Below are 22971 nucleotides of genomic sequence, written 5' to 3'. Positions count from 1 at the left end.
CAACATCGTTTTTTGTTGTTTCTTTTCTGAGTTCAGAATATGTGGAAGTAAATTCTTTTTGGCATATTGCATCACTTGTCCTTGCCTAGCAAGTAGTTGGTGTTAGGAAATGCATGCTGCCTTGAGTAGGAACATGTCACATTTGTATAGTACGTTAGACTTAATGAAGGGCTGTCACCTCCGTGATTATGTTTGATCCTCATAACAACCTTCTGAGAAATCTAATGTCCATTTTATGACTCCCTTATTTCACAGATGAAGAAAAGCAAGATTTAAAAAAGGAATATTATGCCCTGGTTAAGACCGCAGGATTGGAAGCATAGTTTGAGTTCAGATCCCAGTCTGCCCTACTTGCCAGCTTTTTGATGCTGGGCAAGTCACTTGACTGTTCTAAGTCTCAGTTCTTATGATCTATAAAATAAGATGATAAAGGTGTCTACCTCACTGGGTTGCTTTGAGGGTTAGATGATTTATGAGGCCTTCAAAGGGCACTAGCAAAGAATAAAGCTCAGGGTATATTAGTTATTATCAGTACGTGACTTGATCACATTACACATTAGCAAGGAGCAGAGTTGGGACTTGAACCTGTGACTTTCAACCCTGCCTCCTACCTCATCATCTTTTCAACACGCCATCCTGAAGCAATTTCCTTCTTTCTCTCTTCCGTGGGTAGATGGCTGCTGCACTAAGTGATTAGTAAGGGAGATGGGTTTTTGGACTAAAAGACTTAGACATGCTGAGAGAACATTTGAACTCCTGGAATAAGTTGGCAAGTTATTCTAAAAATGGAGAACACCTACCCTCCCTATTATTAAGAGCTGCTTGGTTTTAGCCCAAATTTAGCTTTATAAAAAAATCCTCCTCGCCGAATTACATTAATAGGTTATGAGTACTTTTGGATACACCAGTTGATGTGATGTACCTGCTGTCGATGGTAGCGGATTAAGGAGAGAGATTGGATTCCCACATTATAAGCCCCTCTTTGAACCACACCCTGTTCCTGTGTTGCATTTGGTGAGAGTGAGGGGTGCAGCTCACAGGCTCACGGGAAACAAACTGTGATCTCATTTGCACTGTCCTCTAAGCAAATCAGTTTAGATTAGGGACCAAATGACAAATTGGCTTGGCATGTTTGCTGAATTCAGATTGTCCCTTGAGGGTTTCCATTCATTTCCGTCAGGACTCTTTTTCGGGGAGTCCTGCTAGAGCTTTCTAGTGAGCCTAGCATGATGGCTCTTAGGGCCCCCATCACTACACGTCTTCCACGTTTGCCTGCAGGGGTCCTCAGTGCTGCACCGTAGACTATGTGTATGTGCACACCTTCATTTGTGTGAACATTCACCTCTTGTGTGATTATAAAAATAATAATACCTGACCTTGGATAGCACTTGACAGGTTACAAAGCACACTTGCATACATAAATGATTCTGAGAAGTCTTTAGAGACTATTATTACTACTTGACATGAGAAAATATAGTTCTGAAAGGTTAAATGAATTGCACAAGGAGAGGGGACCAGTTTGAGAATAGTTAGGACTTGAACGTCCCAAGTCTGGTGCTCTTTTCATAATACTTAAATCACTGTTTTCCCCTTGAGCTGAATTAATTAGTTGGTTAGTTAATAGCTTCTCACATTCTATAAAGATTTGAGCTTTCTTGTAATAATCAAAGATGGGTGAAAATAGATGTGAAAACCAGGGAGAACATACAATATGCAGAACCAGTAGGACCAATGCTGTTACTAGAGTTCAATTTAATTTGTCTCTGAGCTTCCTGGCAGCCAAGATAAAGAGAGCCACAATCAGTTACAAATTTCTTATCAGAAAAGGAAAAGCATGCTAGAGGGAAGTAAAGATTTTACTAGGATTATATTCTAAAAGGAATGTTTCATTTTGGGCTTTGGATAAGAGGCAATAAGAATAATTGAAGATAATGCTCTCAACCAAATTTTATAGCTATGCAGTAACATAAAAATGTATTGCAAGGGGCTGACATTTGTTATGTGTCAGGCACTATTCTAGGGACTTTGTGTGCCTTATTTTATTCAACCCTCATAAACATTTAGTTATTACAACTACTTTTTAAAGGTGTCATTATACCCATTTAATGAGAAGGATACTCAGCCTCAAAGAATGTATATAACTTTTTCAAGATCTTGTAGCTAGTAAGGAGTAAATCTGTAGTTGAGACCCAGACCTTGTCTGATTCTAGAGCCCTTGTTCTCCTCACTCTATCATGCTGTTATAATGCTATAAGGAGATACGTTAACTAAAAGCAAGTATGTTATCTTCTAGTGGTTCTGCATTTTCCGGGGATGTGTTTTTGAGGATCATCTCCTGTAAACATCCCTTTTCTCATCCAAGCTTTGGTAGGAACTGGGTAATAGAAAAGCTCATGTTCTGTTGCTGCTTGAGAGTGTTTCCCTAAAGTAGGAATAATAGTTACTTGTTATTACTGAATATTATGCACTTTGTACTCATTATCTTCTTTAGTCCTCCCAGCAGCCCGATGAGGAAAGTGCCATTATTAGTCCCATTCTGCAGAGGCAAGTGAGGCTTGCTAAGGTTAAATGACTCACAAAGGTTGTACAGCCGCTCAGCAGCAGGTTTGAAATACAGATCTCCCTGTCTGATAAGCATGTGCTCCACCACTGTGCTAGGGGGCCTCTTGTTAAGCAAGTGATAAAGTTGTCAATCTCTTGAAAAAACTGAGATTGTAATCTAGATGCTTGTTTGGAGGGAAGATCATCTCACCTCAGCACTCAGGTAGACTGCAGGGGTACCTATAGGCAAGTCCGAGTTTCCTTGAGAGCCAGCTGTGTCAGCTTCAGCGTGTGTTCAAGCTTTAGTGTGAAGAGTTCCACATCGTGGAGCATGAATGATATGACTTTGACATGCAAACTTTCACAAAAGGTGTTTCTGATGACTTTCACAACCACAGGAAAACCCTAAAAATGTTTCAGTGGATTTTATTTTATGGAGTCTCTGAGGAACCCCCCCAGGGTGAATTAACTACTACATATAGGAGTGTCAAGGATTGATATGGACAAGTTTAATTTTAGAGAATGCAGCCAAAAGTAATGATTTTAGTTTAGAATAGTTAATACAGGACTGTTCTTTTTGACAGTCCTTCAATACCATGATCAATTATGTAAGTGAAGTCACTCCTGTTTTGTGATTAGTCTAGTGGTAATAACCACCACTTCTACCATCACCAGAATAAGAATAGATGATGTTCACTGAGCATTTTTCTGAGTGCTTGATAAGTAGTAGCTCATTTAATCCTTGTAACAAACCATGAAGGAGATGTAATTATTGACTCCATCTTGTAGATAAAGAAATATGGAGAGGTGAATAACTGTCCAAAGTGACACAGCTGGTAAATGGTTTGCTCACTACATTAGTCTGTTCTTACATATATATATATATATACACACACACACACACATAGTGGGTCAAATAAGATACCTATACCGCTCTTCTCCATTGTAGATTATGATGCACCAGTTCATATACAAGTGGTTTTAAGTTCTTAAAAATGATGGGGGGGGGGGGGAGGGTGTGTAGAAAACAGCATGAGACAGCTAGCTTACTTAGGAGGACACCATTCTTGCCCAGCCAAATTCTTGCAGTGGGACAAGTACCAAATGACAGAGTCTCTACTGAACTCATGTAGTTTGGTTCATAATTGGTTTCAGTCCATAGAGTAGAAAGCTGGTTAAAAGTCCAAAAGGCTCAATTTTGTCACTTTGTTCTTGACAGGTTTCCTGGCGAGGTAACACACATTGTTTCAATTATCAATAGTAGTGTACTTTTGCCTGAAGTCCACTTGCTCCTTAAGCTGAATATTGGATTGAGAATTCTCACTGTATATATTAATAGAAGAAAAATTGGCATAAAGTTTTGAAAGAATAACTAAGTGATTAAGAAGCCTGTAGTTCCCAGAAGCATATTAGTTGAGGCTTGGATGACTTGGATTACATGTGTGGATTTGAACCAGTTTACTACCTTCTCTAAGTCTCAGTTTCCTCATCTGAAAAGTGGGGATAATACTACCTAACTCATAGAGTTGTTGAGATGATTAAATGAGATAATCAATATAAAGTGCTTAGCCTAGTGATTGGCATATGAAGCTTTCAATAAATATGCACTGTATAAGATTGCCCATTAAAAATGGGATAAACTGTGTTGAATCCATTCAGATAGAACTACACATCAAAAATTAGAGGAAACAGTTTGACAAGGATTGGGGGGTCACCAAATAGAATATTCCTTAGTAATTTAGGTGTCATAATTTAAGTTTCCACATGCAGTTAGTATCTTTGGAGGAGATTGAGGTGCTAATTATCCAACTCTGTAGAATTTTTCTTCCAACCCGAAAGGTATGAGGGTGGTCCTGGGGTGGAGCAGAGAGTACTGAGCTGGTGCTCAGAGATGGCGTTCTGGTCCAGCTGTGCCATTTACCTGCTTTTTGACATTGGGCACTTCATTGAATGTTTTTGGGCTTCCATATACTGAGCTGTGAAATGAGGGGTTGGTGTAGGTCATCTATAAATTTTCTTCCAGCTCTTTATTCTTTAATAAAGGCGAAAGATTTATGTGATCTGAAGAGAACCCAGAGTATCAGCTCTCATATTCTCCTAGTCTAAATTAGTTTAGGTTATATGAAACCAGATAAACTAATCAGTAAAAAAAAAAAAGTTGCTGGAAAAGAGCTTTTTTCAGATAAAAATAGAGAGGAAGTAAATGAAGATAAAAACTCCGAAGTAGGTTGCTGGAGATCGTGTTTTTTAATCCAAACTGTCCCTTAGGGCCAAATGACTCTATTGTCTTTCATTGATTCCTTTGGAGAAATGTCCTCAGCTCATTCACAGGCCTAGGATCTTTTTGCTTCCTTCCTTGATTGAAAAAAAATTCTTTTAAATTCTTTCACTGCAACAGCAGGAGTGGCCCCAAAGGATGCAGGCACAGGAAACTTTTTTACTTTAATTGTTGCCAGTGGCAGTACAACCCTTTTCTGAGTCGCCCCGAGCTGTCACCAGAGTGAATATATGAATGAATCAAATGAATAGGGACGATAAGTCCAAATAACAGAACATCATTTTTTTTCTCCCAAAGAACAATTTTGTCTTGAGCAAAGGGTCATGTAAACTGGAGATATAGTTGGCTTGGTGCCTTGGAAATGTCACTTTCTTTCTACAATACTTCCTGAAAAGTTTCCCTTTCATTTGGGACTTGTTCAAACTGGCTGTCATAATTTTCCTTAAAATAATGGTGACAAGGGGTGATGAGTAAATGTAGAATACTTTCTAGAACTGGTTTTCTGCCTTTCAAAGTTCCAAGGTAGTGAGATTTTTCTCGGAAATTTAGTTCTTCTTTCTCCGATAGTGCTCTGAGAGTAGTAGTAATGTACAGCATGCCAACACATCACAAATTACTAAGTTAAACCTCCACATTTAATATTTAGGACAACTAAGGAAGAGGGACTTGGCCAAGGTGACCCAAAGAATTAACTTAGATCTCTAGCACTCAAGCAAGTGTGTTCTCTACCATACCACATTTCCTTCCTATATTGGGCTGCAGCTTCCTAATTCTTACTTAATAACTTGAATTTACCACAACTGTAACCATCTTCCACCAATAATAGAACTTTAGAAGAGTGGAAAGATTTTTCTTCTTTCTGAAACCATGCTTCTAAATGAGGTTGAGGGTGAAATCCATGATGACGTGGCTGCCAAACTCTCCTGAAACCGAGAGACACTACAAGGGCAAAGTGAAAGCATACGTGATGGAACTAAACTTTCCAAGGCAATTAATGAACAAGTGAGTTCTAAGTGCAGATAGGGGACCTTTCCAAGGGCACAGAATGTGACAGCCAGTCTGGAATAACCCTGCAGCAGTGCAAACTGGAATATGGTTTTTTTTTTAAACTTTTTATTTTGAAAAAAGTTATAGATTTACAGGAAGTTGCAAGAGATAGTACAGAGGGGTTGCGTGTACCCTTCATCTCATTTTCCACAATGGTTACATCTTATCTAATTATAGTGTGATATCCAAACCAGGAAACTGACAGTGGTACAATGTGTATGTGTAGTTCCATGTCATTTTATCACCCCTGTATAGGTTTGTGTCACCACCACCACAATCAGGATACAGAGTAACTCTTTCACCACAAAGCCCTTCCTAGGGCTGTTTATAGTTACACCCTCTTCTTTCACCATCTCTAACCCTTGGCACCTACTAATTTGTTTTTCATCTTTATAATTTTGTTATTTCATAAATGTTACATAAATGAATCACATAGCATGCGAACATTTTAGATTGGCTTTTTTTCAATCAGTATAATGTCCTTGAGATCCATCCAAGTTGTTGCAAATAGTACATTTTCTATTGCTGAGTAGAAATCTGTGGTATGGATGTACCATAGTTTAACTGTTTACCAACTAAGAGACATTTTGGTTGTTTTCTGTTTCAGTTTATTACAAATAAAGCTGCTATGAACAATTGTGTACAGGCTTTTGAATGGACATAATTTCATTTCTCTGAGATAAATGCCCAGGAGTGCGATTGGTGGGCTATTTGGTAGATAGATGTTTAGTTTTTTAAGAAACTGTCCAACTAATTTTCAGAGTGGTTGCACCATTTAACTTTCCCACCAGCAACATATGAGCGATCCAGTTTCTCTGCATTCTCACCAGCGTTTGTGGTGTCACTATTTTTTATTTTAGCTGTTCTAATAGGTGTGTACTGATAATCTTGTTCTGGTTCCAACTTGCATTTCCCTAATGCTAATGGTGTTGAATATCTCTTCATGTTCTTCTTTGCCACCTGTATATCCTCTTTGGTGAAATGTCTCTTTGTGTGTATCTTTGGCCTATTTTCTAATGGGATTGTTTATTTTTTTACTTTTGAGAGTCCTGTATATATTTAAGTATGAGTCCTTTCTCAGATATGTTATTTGCAAATATTTTCTCCCAGCCTATAGCTTGTCTTTTTTCTTTTTTTTTTTTTTAAAAGATTTTACTTTCCTTTTTCTCCCCAAAGCCCTCCCCCGGTACATAGTTGTATATTCTTCGTTGTGGGTCCTCCTAGTTGTGGCATGTGGGACGCTGCCTCAGCGTGGTTTGATGAGCAGTGCCATGTCGGCGCCCAGGATTCGAACTGACAAAACACTGGGCCGCCTGCAGCGGAGCGCGTGAACTTAACCACTCGGCCACAGGGCCGGCCCCTCTTTTTATTCTTTTAACAGGACCTTTCATAGAGTAAAAGTTTCAAGTTTTGATGAAGCCCAATTTATCGATAATTTTTTTCTTCTATGGATCATACTTTTTATGTCATGTCTAAAAATTCCTCACTGAGCCTTAGTCCTAAAGATTTTTCCCTTTGCTGTCATCTAAAATTTTAAAAATTTTATTTAAATCTATTATCTATTTTGAGTTTATTTTTATATGAGTTGTGAGGTTTAGGTCAAGGTTTATTTTTAAAATTTATTTTCCCTCTAAATAAAAAGATATTATCTGAAAATGCACATGTAAGAAGTCTATGTGAAGTTATTATGTTGTCCCCTTTTTATATTAGACAGTGTCTTCTACAGAGAAGTGGTCACTGCAAAGAAATAAAAAGGAAAAAATTCACATAAACTTGATACTTTTTTGGGGGCTGCTGAATACTTAAATAAGTGAGAGTTAACAGCTTTCCAGGCAGAGCAGGAATCTAAAGGAGTACATCTCCCACCCCACATTTTCCTTTCTGATGACCACTTGAATGCATTGTGCTTGGTTTGGAGTTGGGCAGTAGATGCTAACTCCAGAGCAGACACTGGCGCTTGTATTTGGCACTGCAGATCCTGTCGTGGGCTTGGAGTCACACTTCAGGGCTCTACTTAAGGCGTGCAGAGTCGTGTCGGAGTCTAACTTCATATTTAATACAAGGCTGAAGGAAGAGTGTGCTAGACATTGATTTGGAGAGGCAACATAATGTAGAACAAAGAGCACTAGGCTAGGAGTCAGGAGGCGTGGATCTGGTGCCAGACCTGCAGCAAGAGGTTTTATGACCTTCTGCAACTTGGATAACCAATCTGAGCTCCAGTTTCCTTCTTTGTGAAACAAGGGGCTTGGACCCTAGGTGACCTCTGAAGTCTCTTCTGGTTTACATTTCCTGGCTCTATGAAAATTTCTTTTTTTTTTAAATAAAATGGACTTGGTATGATCTTCACTTTCACTTGATTAGAATTTAATACCTCGATCTGAGAAATGGTAACGAATGTTTAATGAATTTTTAGATGTAATGTGTTATGGAAATGCCTGCTTTGATGTGAAATATGTATTATATTAAGTGTTTACATTAATCTAATGCTACAGTGGGTTAATTGATCGGCAGATTCTCTTTCAAAAATACTTGAGGGATTATAATGCCACATTAAATATCATGTGTCCTCTTGGAATTGACAATCAATTAACAATATCTTAGTATTGCCAGTGAAATGTAAACTGTTGATTTGTCTTGAACAATACACAACATCTGTGACTGATGGCAAGGGGCGTTTGCCTTATTTGCTCTCTTTTTTTGTTTCCCCTTAATTTTCTGAATGAGATGGCTGCATGATGCTTGTTATTTCATTCTTATATTTATTATTTCATGACCTCAGTCTTGTTCACTGGTACAAGTTCTGAAAAAGAGCAGCTTTTTAATAAACCCTTGAAAAAACCTTGAGAAGTTTGGCTTGGGATTTGAACAGAAAAGGAATGGAAAAATATTCTGAGTTCTTAGGAAAGAAAAATGCATGGCTTGATCAAGTGCAAGTGGGCTCTGTGGAAAGCCAAAAAATAACCCATTTTTGCCAGTGCATTATAGCGTTTGGCCAGTGGACCGGTAGCTGAGTTAGAAAAAGGGCAGCCCTAAAGCTGATTTTAACTGGACCAGAACCTCGTTGATTGGTGTTAATAAGTGAAACACCTGTGACTAGTGACTGGATTTTTCAAATATGCCAAGAAAAAGAGACCATTACCTCTAAAGCCGAGGTCTGACGAATAGATTTGGCTTGTAAATCTGATGAACAAAATTTTGTTATGAAAATGCCTACCAAATGTCCTGTCATGTATTTCCAAAAATGTCACTTTTTGTCTTTTATGACAACCTAAAACTGTTTATCTGCCTCAGTGCAGCAACAAATAATGACGATGGCTTTGCTGATTTGTTTTATATTTCGTTAACATCATTATAACCTTCATCCTCTCTCTCCCTCCTCCCCTGATCCTCATTTCTCTTTCATTGTTTTAGGAAGCCTTTTAATGAAAACCCTATTCCCCTCTTTGATCTTCTTGTACTCTTTTATGGCGATGCCTCCTGGGTCAAGAGGACAGTCTAGGTGCAGAATGTCTGCAGTTGCTGAAATGTATGCAGTCCTGACATTTGAATCACAGAGGGAGCTTCTCTTTCTTGCCATCAGAGTCACATAGGGCTGAACTGGTTCTGCCTCAGTTGCTTTGAATGTCTTGGCCTTTGTGGGCAGGAAGCCAGCAGAATCTTGGCAGGATCAGGTGTGAAGGCCACTCTTGCATCATACCTGCAAGTCCATAGCCTCATTCCCCTAATTTCCGGGGAAGGAAATGTTAGGCTGTTGGGGGAGTGGCTTTTGAGTCAACGTTATTGCTATATGATCCCCACTTTCTTTCCCTAAGATTCACGGCTGTAGATCACCAAATTGTACCCATTAAGAATATATTGCTATTTATAGAAATCAGATCAGGTGTGAAACTTTGATTACTTTTCTTCTACAAAATTTCTACTGGTTTTGCATGCGTTCCAGGTCCTAGGGAACTTCCGTGCAGAGTTCAGTGTAAGTTGATCCCAGGCCGGTCCACAGTGTCATCCTTTCAGACCCAAGTGAGCTTTTTATAGTGCTCTTGCTGCAGATCCCCCCTCCTTTTGCTTCTATCTGCTAAATGAGGAGAGTGAACGATCTTTTTAGAATTTTCTCAGTAGTCAGCTTTCAGGAATAAAGTCATTTTTTGTCTTTGTCTTGACTTGTAAAGTCTATAAACTTCTGTTGGAAACTTAACCCACTGTGATAAGGGTAATAGCAGTAATGCTAGTAGTTGGATGATGTCATAGGTAAAAATAAGCCTCTATCAGTTGTATTTCCCAGAATGGAAATAAAGGGCTTCTACTTGTAATTTAGACTGGGATCGTTTTAGATGTTATACTTGTTGCCAAATTCATTACTACTCCTTTAATGGTAGAAGGACTTGGTTTCTACCAGAAGTAGTTTTCATAGAATTTGAGCACAAAAGAAATTTAAGGGCCAGCTAGTCTATTTCTCACCAAAGCAGAAATCCTTGCTACAATTTTTCTGACTGATCATAATTCATGCTTCTAGGGCCAGAGAGCTGGTTGCTTGCACTGTGGTCTGTTCCATTTGTGGACAGTTTTAATCGCTAGAATGCCTTTCATTACATTGCATCAAAGTCAGCCTTCTTGTGATTTTGACCCTTTGGTCTTAGCTGTGCCCTTGATAATACACTTAATCCTTTTTACTTTTTCCACATAACAGCCCTCGAAAATAAGAAGGAATTGTAACATCTCTCAGCTTCGGGTGATTTGATGTTTTTATAAGCTATACTCTCTTTATCTCTCTTCTTCCAAGTCATTGCTAACGATGTCGGATAGAACAGTGCATTTCTTTTCCCAGCTGGTCTTGATTCTTCAGTCAACTCTCTTTGTGTTTACACCCTTCTGAACCTTTGCATCTAAACCAGGCTGAGGACTCTCTCGTGCTTCCTTGTCTTAGGAACTCCTTTGTTCCCACCAGTGCTTTTGCTCTCCATTCTTATCGTGTATATTTCTGTATTCTTATACTTTGGGTTTTGTTTCTTGTTTCCAGTTTTACATTTGTCCTCCAGTCACCTCTGGTTTTCTGGTGTTTCCTGCTTTAGTCACTTGGGGTAACTACCTGCCAAGCTACTTCTCTCACTGAGAGCTCTCAGACTGGTGCCCTCAATGGGGAATCTGATTAGGCTAGTGTTTAATCACAGAGAAATATTCTGTAGTGTGCACTTCCCCACTGGTGTCCTGCAGCTGTGGATTACAGATGTGCTTTGAAATGGATCTCTGCAGCTCTTGGGTAGCCAGGCAGGGCCTCAGTGGACCCAGGTATCAAGTAGCCTCCTTTGTATACTTTAGTGTGACACACACATGTCATTCTCTGTGCTCCACGATGGGCCCAAGACTTAAGCACTGCCTCAAGCACTTGACATAGAGTCCCACTAAGTTAGTTATGGGATCGGGTTAGATATTTTGCTTAACTTAAGATAAATGATGCAGTCATTTAATGAGAAAAGGAAATGAGACTTTCTTGGCATAACCCGTTCTTTGTGAACCCACCCTGGCTCCTGGTAACCTTTTGGGTTGAAAGAACTGGTGTTAAGTGTGGCTGTCAGCAGTGTTCTGTGTGGGGATACCCCCACAGGCTCACCTGGGGAGTGAAGGCAGATTGCCTGTGTGGATTGAGGTCCTCTCATTAGACGTCTCTAGCCTCACAAGATGGGTGGCGGTGTTTTAGGTGAGTTCAGTGAAGGCTGGGACTTGACGGAGCCTTGGAACTTGGACGTAAACTGATTTTCAACTCTGGCTTGCGTGGCGGCCACCGGCCAAGTGGCAGGTGTTAAGGGAGGCAAAGTCAATGTGTGGAGCGCTGGAGAAACCTGACTGCTCAGTAATGGCCCGTTGTAAAACAATTCTATTAATCTATGAGATGCGGTTGAAAAGTATTATTCAAAGAAAAATTAAATCTTGATTTTTATTGCACTTTGTCTACCTGTCCATTTCAAAATTTGGACTTAGATTAAAATTTTGTGGTAAAATCTGTTTTCTCCTTCGATTTCTGGTAAACAGTTTTCCATAGTGACAAGTGATAGCTATGTTTATTCTGATTTTTCATAACAAAACTTTGAAGCAGCACTTCTCAAACTTGAGTGGACATCAGAATCACTTGGAGGTCTTGTTAAAAATTCAGGTGGTTGGCCTTGCTCCCAGAGATTGTGACTAAGTCAGGGTGTTGCTCAGGAGTGTTTTATATAAGCACTCCGTGTGGATTGTCTTACAAGCAGCCAGAGGATCAAACACTGAAAAGCAATGGATGTAAGGAATGGTGCTTTCCTACTTACCAGCTGGTAGATGCTTTTACTGTATTGACGAGAATCATTTGCTTTGGAGACTTGTATATTTCCCTTAGCATGTGTCTCTTCTTGTGCTGTGTTGAAATACAGAAATACCCAACCAAACTGGAATCGTCACCAGCAGTTTCTGTAACTGTGCAAAGTCAGATCAAACATTATATGTTGTCTTTGGTTATGACATTCAGAAAACACTCAACTTATTAAGTTGGACAGAATAACATCACCTTACATTTGTGTATAGCTATACCATTAAGCTATATTTTCACCAACATTGTCTCCATTGATCTTTATAACAGTATTGTGCAGTTCGTATTTTTATTTCCATTTTATGAAGTAGAAAGTCTAAGGTTGTGAGTAAATGGTAGAAATGGTGCTCTAACATATATTGTTTATGCCTTAATGTTAGGCAGGATTTATTATTTGCCAGGGACCATGATGCACATTCTGTTCCTTCTCTCTTTGAATCTGCATAAGAACACTGTGAGGTAAGTATTACTATTTTTATTATTATCATGGCCTCTGTTTTTAAGTTGGCTCTCAGTGAGGTTAAGTAACAGTAACTTCTCAAGGTCACGCCTTTAGTAAATGGCAGAGCCAGGATTTGAGCTGGGTTTGTCTGACGCCAGAGTTCCTGCTCTTACCCTGGGTGGTGTGTTGGCAGATTGCCTGGATTGATTACAGTCCTCAAATGAGATGTCTCTGTCCTCAAAGGATGAGTGGTAGTATTCCAGGCAAGTTACCAGGACACATTACAGCAAGTTACCAGTAGACATTTTACAAAGCCATGCTACAACTCACTCAGAAAGTAACAGAAAGAAAGATCCAATTGGAAGGAAGTAGACATTCAAACTATAAAAATTAAAACCAAATGAAAGGAGGTACAATTGCGCATTTTTAGAAAACTTGATAAAAATAACCTTTTACACTCTTTAATCACGGAAAGTATTGGTGGGAATACTTTCCCAAATGGTGGGAAAGGCGTAAGTTGTGGTCTGCATACGTTCTGATGATGTCAGCCATTCTTCCTGAAGAAGCAGTAGACTTGCCCTGGGTTTATGGGCTTTGAAGTGTCATTCAGTTTTTCACTTAAGGGATCATATTTCCATGACTAGTACAATGGGCATTTGACCTTTCATGCTTATGCCCTTGGCAGTGATTGTCTTCATGTCTTCAACATAGTGTGGCCTTTGTGTTTTAAGGCTGAAGTTTGCTTTCATCACATGCATCTTGTGTTGTTGTGCTGGTGCTTTTCCCCCATTGCTCAAAAAATTTCGCTGATGCTGTATTTATCTTGGTTTCTTTATGAAAGTTCAAAATTAAAAATTTTGGTTTTGGTAGTTTTGGTTGCAGTCCAGTGATCACTGTAACACAAAAGAAATAAACAAAATTTTTTTTCCCCTGAATCCTACTCTGAACTATGGGTCAAAATGAAGTGTTTTCTATTTACTAAATTTCACCAAGAGTCAGTTTGTATAAATGTCTGAAGCATCTTGTTTACCTCAAGTCAAACTTTTATTAAGACTTCATGTTGTCTATTACTAATGGTGATGAAAATTCCCAGGACCTATATGTTGCCGTGACATCTTTTAATTATCTACCAAAGTACATTTAGCAACTGTCCATATCCATCTGACTTTTAATGCTTACCAATTGCATATTAATATCTTTTGGTTCTGATAGTCTAGTGAACTGTGCCAGAAAGAAGCAGCATTCAGAATGACGTCTTATTCGAAATGATTGTGTCTTGTGTGGTACCCTACTTGAAAGCCATGAGTGGAAGATCTGGGATACATCAGCTCAAACCTATGTTTTCTAAATGCTTTTATTTCAGGGAGAGTTGCTGAAAATGCCAGAGGCTTTGCTTTCTGATGGAGACAGTGAGTCCATACAGCTCTTGATGGTTTGGCTTGAAGACAAGGAGTCTGAGACCAAATGCAGGGTAGGGCCTCTAGAGGAGCTTTCAAGGGCATCTTGAGCCATCAGGCCAGTATCCTCACTCAAGACTCTTGTGTAGTTTGGTTGTTTAACCAATTAAAAAAATCTCCATGGAAATGCTGTTCAGAGTACCCTGCTTTTTTTCCTCACTCTATCCTGTAAGTAAGAGAAAGTCAATTCTAATTCTCTTTTTCTCTCTTTTGTATAACTGGCTTCTAAGTATGTATGACCTCTGTATCTTTCAGTTGAATGCAGGCTGCTTCTTGACTTTTAGAGGGACTAGTGGAAATACATTCTAGGTTTTAGATTTTAGAGACTTAAGTAGAAGCCTAGGCTGACCTTGGGAATGTGCTTTCTTATGCCTTTGGGCGTAGAACTGGGTGAATTAGGTAGGGGAGCCAGGATTCCAATATAGGCAGGAGCAAGTAATTAGATTAGCGAAGAAAGTCTTCCTTATCCTTCCAGCAGGTGGACAAGCTACAGAGGAAAACATGAGAAAGGAAATAAAGCTCATTTGAAGAGGGGAAGTGTCCATAATGGAATATTTAAGAACTTGTTATTGAAAGAAATTGCATCTCTTTTGACTATTGGTTGAAATGTACATCGAATGTGTAGTGTTTTTTATGGTTATAGGATTTGGGTTTAGGATTATGACGTTGGCCAGTCATGGCAACTACTTTGTTAATTACTAACTAGTTAGTGGATACCTGTTGGTACTGTACTGTAGAGAGGACCAAAATGTTCTAAATATTTTTATATAAGAACTAAAATGTTATTATAAATAAGGGATATTCCCTGCTTCTAAGGAGTTTTACAGTCTAGCAGGGATAAAAATAACGTGTACTTATGATGCAAGTTGAGAGCACTTGCCAAGTAACATATCAATAAGTGAAAAAAAAAAACAGTGTAAATTGAAAATCTAAGTATTGAGTGATTCAGGGAGTGGTGCTAAAGATATGGAGCCAGCTGACGAAGGAGCTGAATTTTGAACTGGATAATGAAAGAAGAGAGAAACATAAATTGTCAAATAGATGTGAGGATGGCATTTGGAGTGGGAACAAAGGTGTGTGCGGGGACACAGGTTTGGAAATTATAATAAGCAAGTCATGTATGGTGGTTCCTGAGCATACTGGCTTGGTCAAGATGGAATGTCCATGGCCATGGATAATTTGTGATGAATTTGATTGTTGACTTGTTGTCTATCTATTTGTTGTCTAAAGGAAGATGCCATGGATTCTTGAATATACATGCAGTGTGCTGAAAATGATAAATATGGTGATTATTTAGGCAGCGATATGTACGATGGATTGCAGTGGTAGAACTAGAGGTGGGGAGAGTGTTAGGGGGCTATTTTGTAATCTAGGTATAACTAATGAGGGTTTAGTGTGGAGTATTGGGGAAGTCTGCTCGGCTGGGGAAAAAAATGGGCTCAGTTTTTGAGATATTAGAGTCAAGATCATAGCCAGAGATGACCAGTTAGTAACTGGAGATGGGATCGTAATTTGAGAGGTCAAGCCTCAATCATTGATTTTTGAGGCATTTATACAAGGCGATAGTTCGGTAATACGTGTGGTGTATGCTTCAGAGTGGTGAATACTGAGGGAGAAATGCAGAAGGCTGAGTTCCGAACCTTTGGAGCTGTTGCCAGCCAAGGGGGTGGAGTCAGACAAAAAGAGCAGTCAGCAAATCAGACAAAGAGCTGGTAGAAGAACACAGAGAACATCCAGGGAAACCATGCGAGGAGAGAATTTCAACAGTGCTAAATGAAGCATGGAGGTCAAGGGGATTGAAAACTTGAGAAAGGCCTATCGGATTTGTTCAGGGAAAGGTCTTTGGCGACTTAGAAAAATGTGTTTCCAGTGAAGTTTCAGTGCAAAAGTGCATCAGGGATTTTCTGGATATACTCTGCATGACAAGGGGATTAATGTTTAATAAATAAATCCCTTCTGTAATTGCTTTAGCACATATGACTGGGTATCTGGGTCTTCAATATTTCAAGGGAAATTATGAGGTCGCCTCAGGATGGAATTGAGGTTAGATTTCTCATATTATGCAAACCAATCTGGTGATTGGGTGTGTTATTTGAGAGAGAAACTCAAAGCTGAACCGTTGGGCTTACCTGGATTCACAAGGTCATATTCGTTCTGGGGAAAATCTTTGAGGAAATGTGAAATCCAGGCAGTGTTTGAAAGCCTCTTGATGGGTACTGTTATTTGGCGTGTGCTAATGGACATGCTTGAAGTAAACAAGTAGCCGATTGTCAAAAATTCGGGTTGTGGAAAGTAGTAAAAATCAGATCAAAGTTTACAAAAATAAATAACATTAATTTACATGGAAGTGGAGGCACCAAAAAAATTTTGGTCAAGGTTGAATCAAAGCTCTAAATTTAATGACTTATTATTAATGTGATGCCAAAAGAACATAACCATTTTATGAGAAACATCAGTCTCCTTGAATGACTGGAGGTGAGTCAGGTTAGATATGGTGTAGACCTCAAATTTTAAAAGACAGCAGACATTTTTTCATAACTCAAAGGGAGAAATCTGTAGAAAGAAAACAAACAATTTATCTGCTATTCAACTAATTTGTGGTGGTCTCATTAATTATAAAACCTGAAACTATGGCCGTAACATGATCTAACTTAGATGTAATTAGGTGAAAATATAGTGCTTTGCACATATAGTTAAATATGTGATTTTGCATTTATAATCACATCACAGCAAACTAGTTGAGAAGAGATGAAGGTAAAGATGGGATAACAATTCTCTCTCTTTTTTCTTTTAGCTCATTTTTCTTTATGTTCAGATGGTAGTTGCCCAGAACTACCTAGGGGCTAGATACAGTTTTGCTGTAATTGAGGATGTGGCTTTAATGTTTCTACAGATTTTCATATCTCAACAACAAAATGTGAATTTCCTGTGCTGTTTCTCTGATATAAAATACAGTGTTGTTCAGTGATCTATGAAATATAATTTAGCTAGGTGAACTTGGAACCATGGTTAAACTTGGGTTGCATGGGAATCTGAAAGGTTCCTGGTTATTTATTCAAGTTAATGCTTGGCTGTGATATTCATGATGGTATGGTTCTTCTTGATTTTCCAAAAGCTGCTGTACAGTATAGAACATATATTGAATTGAGCCAATAATTTTCAAAAGGCCTAGACTTTCTAAATTTACTTATTTGAACTGCACCTTGTTATCAAAAAGATCCAAGGTGACATAGAGTTATTACATAAACTAAAAGAATACAAAATAAATTATGAGTGAGTGGGGAAATGAAAGAGAAAAAAGAGACTTAAATGGCGTCAAGAAAGAACAAGTATAAATCATCGAGTAGTCGTGGTCCTGTGGTCCTCACTTTTGTTTTTTAGTTTTCTACCAGCCAGGGCAAATATGAAACTTGATTACTAACTCAATTTATAGAGACCATGAATTAAAAACAAATCACTTGCTTAGGAGAAGCACAAGTGTCAGCAACACAGAACTCAGAAAGGAAGAGCGGACTTTGTATAACGCAGTACACAGCGCCCTTGACAGCCCCTTGTCTGGCGACCAGTCTAGTTCTCCGAGTTCCGCTGAGCTGTCTCCTGAGGCCCTAGACTTCTGGTGTCACATGAAAAAGTCCTTCTGCTGTCAATTCAATGGTGGGTCTTCAGGGTCAGTTAGATAACTCTGTTAGTACTTATATTTGGAGTAACTATTTTTCTTTCCACCTCATATGTTTTGAACTTTCAGGGCATCCATTACAACTCAGGACATAGCCCTGCCACTCCGAAGGTCTGAGCACTCGTGTTGAAAGCTTTCACTGTATGAGCTGTCCTCTTACTGTGAGCCAGCAGGAAGGGTGAGCTTTCACAACATCAGTGAAGGGTGAGGTAATTATTACACAATCGGTTTTTGGAGTCCAAGATAAAGAAATTCCAAGGAAAAAGTTAGGGTCTTCATTTCCCCAGTGGATATAAAGAAGAACTTAAACTGACAAAAATTTCCAGAAATAGTTTACGTGTTCCCTCCAAAACTGGGAATATGTTAGTAACTAGAGTAAATTCTTTCGGGAATGAGGTGGAACATTCAGAAAAATAAACTAAGTAAAATGGTAGTGAGATTTCTCTGAGTTCAAGGGAGAAGTGAATTCTGCAGTTAGGAAAGGTTTCCTCTGCGAAGCTGTGGTGCTGCTGTGGGACAGATTCCCCTGACAGGTAGGGGCCTCGTCTTCACTCTTGAGTGGCCTGTTCATCGTATTTCCCTTGGCACGTGATTCAGGTTGTTGGAGACCTTGGTAAACTCATCACATTAGATCATGGGTTGATGTAAGTTCATGTTTGGATGTTTATAAATTGGTTGGGACCTGTCTAGAGAAAGAATGTATGTCTACAACTGGTCCTGAAAGAGATGAAACATGTTTGAAATGTTTTTTTTATGGCAGTGGAGTGGATAGCAATATTTCTTTTGCAGTGAGCTAGCAAGTCTGCCTGTTAGGAGAACATTCCTGAACACATGATGAATCAGAGACTGATTAGCTATAGTGTAAGTAAAGCATCTGGAAACTGCTTGCCAGGGAGATTTTGCCATTAATTATGGAAGATACACATGCCCCCTATTTAAAGACTAAAGACAGAGATTACTCCTTACCAAAATGATTTCTTTCTCATTCTATGTTCTCTTTGAAGTCAAACTTTAGGACTTGCTGCCTTAGAAGTAGTGGGCTTTCTTCAGCCAATGATAGAAAGAACGAATGACATGCATAAATGTTACAAATATTATGTTTACAGTTATATTTAATTTAACACATGACAAGTCACTAGTCAAAAAGACACAGTTTAGTTTTTCCCTTTGCAAAAAATTCAATCCTGTTCCATAAAACAGATTCTTTACAACTCATTGCTTTTCTGAGACTATTTACTTTTCTAAAATTTTGAGCATTTAGATATGCTGCAGTTATAAGTGTGCTTATTCAGACTTTAAGTTTTTAGGTGTGGAGGACTGGGGGAAATAATTTCAATGACAGAAGTGAAGAGGAGAGCTCATTTCTGCAGGGAGTGATAATTGGAGGCAAAAGACTAACGTGGAGGAAGATCACGGTTGTAGATATAGACTTAGTAGTTATCTATTTTACTTCAAAAATATTTTTCTTATCACAAAAGTAATATGTGGATATATATTAAAGAAAATATAATTAATATTGATAAACAAAATGAAGGATGTAACAACCATCTAAGATCTATAGATAGCCATTAATGTTTTAGGTATATCCTAAGTTTGCATATTAAACATATATATTTTTGACAAAAATGGTATCGTACTATAAATACTATCTTTGTTACCTGCTCTTTTCTCTTAACAGTATCTCATGAAAATTCTCCTAGATTATTATATAGTTTTATAACCAGCCCAGTATCGTTTTTAATGGCTATGTGCAGATATACCATAATTTATTTAATCATTTCCCCATTTTGGGGTGTTAAGTTCTTCCTCATTTTGGTTACCATAAGTAATGCTTTAGCAAACATCCCTGTAGTTAAGTCCTTGAGCATACCCTTCGTTATTCCCTCAGAATACATTCTCCAAAGTGGAATTGCTGGGTCAAAGCATAAGCAGAACTGAAAGCTTCTGCCACACAGTGTCACAATTCCCCCTACAGAGTCTCTATCAATTTACCATATAGTTAGTGGTATATGAGAGGGTGTATGGAGGTGGCATCCTTTTTAGAGGTAATAGCTGAAGCTTTGCCATCATAATGTAACTTGGAATGACTGACAGTTTGGCTTAGCACCTGGGACCTCCTTCTTGCAGGTTGGAGCATTCTTATCTCCTATTTTATTGTGTCTGGTAATATTTTCATCTAAGACTCCTTCCTGAGCTGGACTTCTGCCCCTTACAATTTAGAACCACGTTCTGGATCAGCCGTGGACTATGGCAAAGGGAAAAGCTCCTCTTCTCTCCACACTTGTCTTTCTTTGAGGTTCTTCTTCCTCAGCCATCCACTGATACTCTTGCTTTGTTTAGAGTTCAAGTCGTTTCCCGTCAGACTCTGGCACACAGAAAGGGGACTGTTGCTCTGCCTCTATACTTAGAGATGGAGAGGGAGTGTCTCTTGATCCTGTGGGACAGGTTAGAACCTGGAGCTGCAAACCCTAGGTGTTTTTGCAGCAACCCTGGACTGGTTTACCTTTGTTTTGGAATGTACAGATCCTTTTTAATATCCACGTAAGAAATTTTCCTAAGAGAGGAGTCAATCATAGAACCGAATTCTTTTTCAGAATTCTTCAGCATTGATTGGAGAAGAAAATGTTTGTAGCCCCCCCTCCCCCCCGCCTTTTCACTTTGGAAAAGCCTTAATAATGTCTCTTATTTTAAATTGAAGTGTGCTTGTCCATGGCAGCAGCTGCCCTCTCCTCCATTTCTGCGGCATTGTATCATTCAGTGGGTGTTTCTGGGTCTTAGATAGGCCTGCCTAGAACCAAATCTTTTAAATTTGTTTTGTTATTTCCATAGTTCAAGCAATATGGAATAAAAGGCAATATAGTACAGAATAAATAAGGGAGCAGAAAATCAAGCCTTTCTCCATCTCTGTGCTCTCGAGCCCACTCCAGGGTTATCTTTCTACTCCTTTCTCTTTGGATTTATATGCATTTAAATGTACATGTGGAAAGATATTAACTTGTGTTTTTCAATAAGAATAATTAGAAATTGATGTATCTCATGTGGAATGATCAATGAACCAAGAGCCTAAAAATCCAATTTGTACCTTTTAGTAGCATGCAGCATTTCCATGTTATGAGAAATGTCTGAATAAATGGCAAAGCTTGAGTTTATTTTTATTCGGAGTTAGATATATTTTCTGTTTTGGGGCCATTAGTTATTTTTAGATATATTAGACTAAATTGTAATGTTTTAAACATCATTATAATTTGGGAGAATGAAATGTGCCTTGATAATTTCTACTGATTACATGTACTGTCCCCTTAGTATTTCCTTAATTTAAAAAAGTGGCTTACTTATGTGTGTTTGGCGTACCTTGGAGTTGATAATCTTAAGTAATTCTCCACTTATTATGCATACTTGAAAATCTAGTCTCTCAGGTTAAAAGGGAGAATGTATTCTGTCCTGTGGACCTGTCATTTAACAGATATATCAGTTTGCATTATTGGCTGGGTGATGGGAAATAAAGGACAGAAAATAAGAAGTTATTCTCCATTGGCTAGTACTTTGTTTTCTCATATTATCTGGATTTTAAAGTATTATTGGGAAAAAATATCCCCTAATCTTTTATTAAAGATAAAAGACAAGCTCTTACAAAGTATAGGTTGTTTGCAGGTCTGAGAAATATTGGAAATATGTCTTGGCTCAACTAGCTGGCCACCCTTGAGATCCAGTAATACCAAGTGGCTCGGCTTAGTCGCACTCAGTGGCAAGAGACATTCTGAGGTTTCCCATGTATTGTGAGGGGCCACAAGACAAAGAGGTCCTTGTAAAACTCAGCTAGAGACTTGGCCGTGGGACAGAGTCCTTGAAGAATCTGCATTAACTGTGCCCTGCCCAGTGGCATGCTGCCTCAGGCCCTGCGCTGTAAACCGTCAGCATCGTGGAGTGACTTTGCATCGCCAGGTAGATACTCTGAGCTTCTTTTGCTTACAGACCCCATTCTTGTCTGAGAACTGGAGCTGCCCTTGTAGCATAATATGACTTCTCTGTGAAATTGTATCGTACACTCATTGTTAAAAACTGCTTACTCTTTGTTTTATCATGTGTGATTGTTTCTGTAGAGGTTAATTACTTATCCTTATGTCTACCTTTCTGGTTTGCCATATATATATCTATGAATATATATTTATAAATCTAAATAAATATAGGTATTTATATATATATATATATATATATATATACACATATAAATAAAATTTTTTAATTCACCCATTCATTAGTTTCTTTGGCCACAGTGTAAAAATCATAGTATTTGGAATCTGAAGAACTGGGTTCAAGTTCTGTTTCTGCTATTTAATAGCATGATGACCTTATGAGGCTCTGTTTCCTTTTCCCTTTTCCATCTCAGTGGCACTTGTGAGCCTCAAATGAGGTAATGTATTTAAAAGCAGTTTGTGAACTGTGAACTGCCACACAAATGTTAATTGTTATTATTTTATCTATTCTTTCCAGTATAATCGAACACTAGTAATGAACGCCTCATGAGTCATCTTAATCCCAGACAATGCATATAAACGTAATATACCCTACTTTGGTGGTCAAAAGGCATAGTCACATAAGGTCTGCTGCTAAGGAGTGAAAATCACAGGTGTGCTAATTTCATATTGAGGTTCTTCAGGCAGTCTTGGGTGGAGAAAGGAGGAGGCAGAGAGCAGAGATCAGTAAAGGCTTAGTTTCTACACAGCTTGGTGAAAGACTGCATTTTGAAGGATTGAGTTCAACTGTTAAGGCTGATAGTGTTTTATAATTTATAGTGATGCTTAAAGAGTAGCACTTATCAACTTTTAAAACAATAGTTTTCTGACTCATCAAACAGACAAATATGATCAAATGTGTATTACACTTTTCAGAAAAAGTATCTAGCTTTTCAGGTAAAAGTGAGCATCCTTTGGTTACACAGTAAAGAGTGTAGGAAAGAAGATTCAATATTTCCTAAACGTGAGTTTTGCATTCCAGAAAATGGGTTTCCTCGGTTGGCGTTGGGTCCATCTTCAGGTTAGAAAGTGTCAACAGGAAATAATTCAGGTAGAGGGATGGGCAGGTGCTTTGTTTCTTAGTTTGTAAAAGGGCTTTTGATTGTCATTTGGGACATGATTTTCATCCATCCAGCTTCATAGAAGAGTAGCCAGTTTCATTTCATTCTTTGGCTTCATCTTC

At 38.5% G+C, this 22971-nt stretch overlaps 1 protein-coding gene across 7 annotated transcripts in view; it reads left to right on the top strand.

The window, feature by feature from the left end:
- The window catches only part of SLC4A4 (solute carrier family 4 member 4), a 318368-nt gene that overhangs the window by 77571 nt on the left and 217826 nt on the right, over positions 1 to 22971 (top strand). The window contains exon 1 of one of the 7 annotated variants that reach the window (XM_044766112.2): positions 21616 to 21717. The exons of the other annotated variants lie outside the window; for them this stretch is intronic. Within the exon in view, the coding sequence (XP_044622047.1) occupies positions 21657 to 21717 (61 nt within the window). The 5' untranslated portion in view covers positions 21616 to 21656. Of the gene's footprint in view, positions 1 to 21615; positions 21718 to 22971 lie in introns of those variants that run through there. 7 annotated transcript variants of the gene reach the window in all.

The sequence above is a fragment of the Equus asinus genome, chromosome 3, assembly GCF_041296235.1.
Source record: "Equus asinus isolate D_3611 breed Donkey chromosome 3, EquAss-T2T_v2, whole genome shotgun sequence".
NCBI lineage: Eukaryota > Metazoa > Chordata > Mammalia > Perissodactyla > Equidae > Equus > Equus asinus.
Note: the sequence above shows the minus strand (reverse complement) of the source record. Positions and strands in the feature narration are given on the sequence as shown.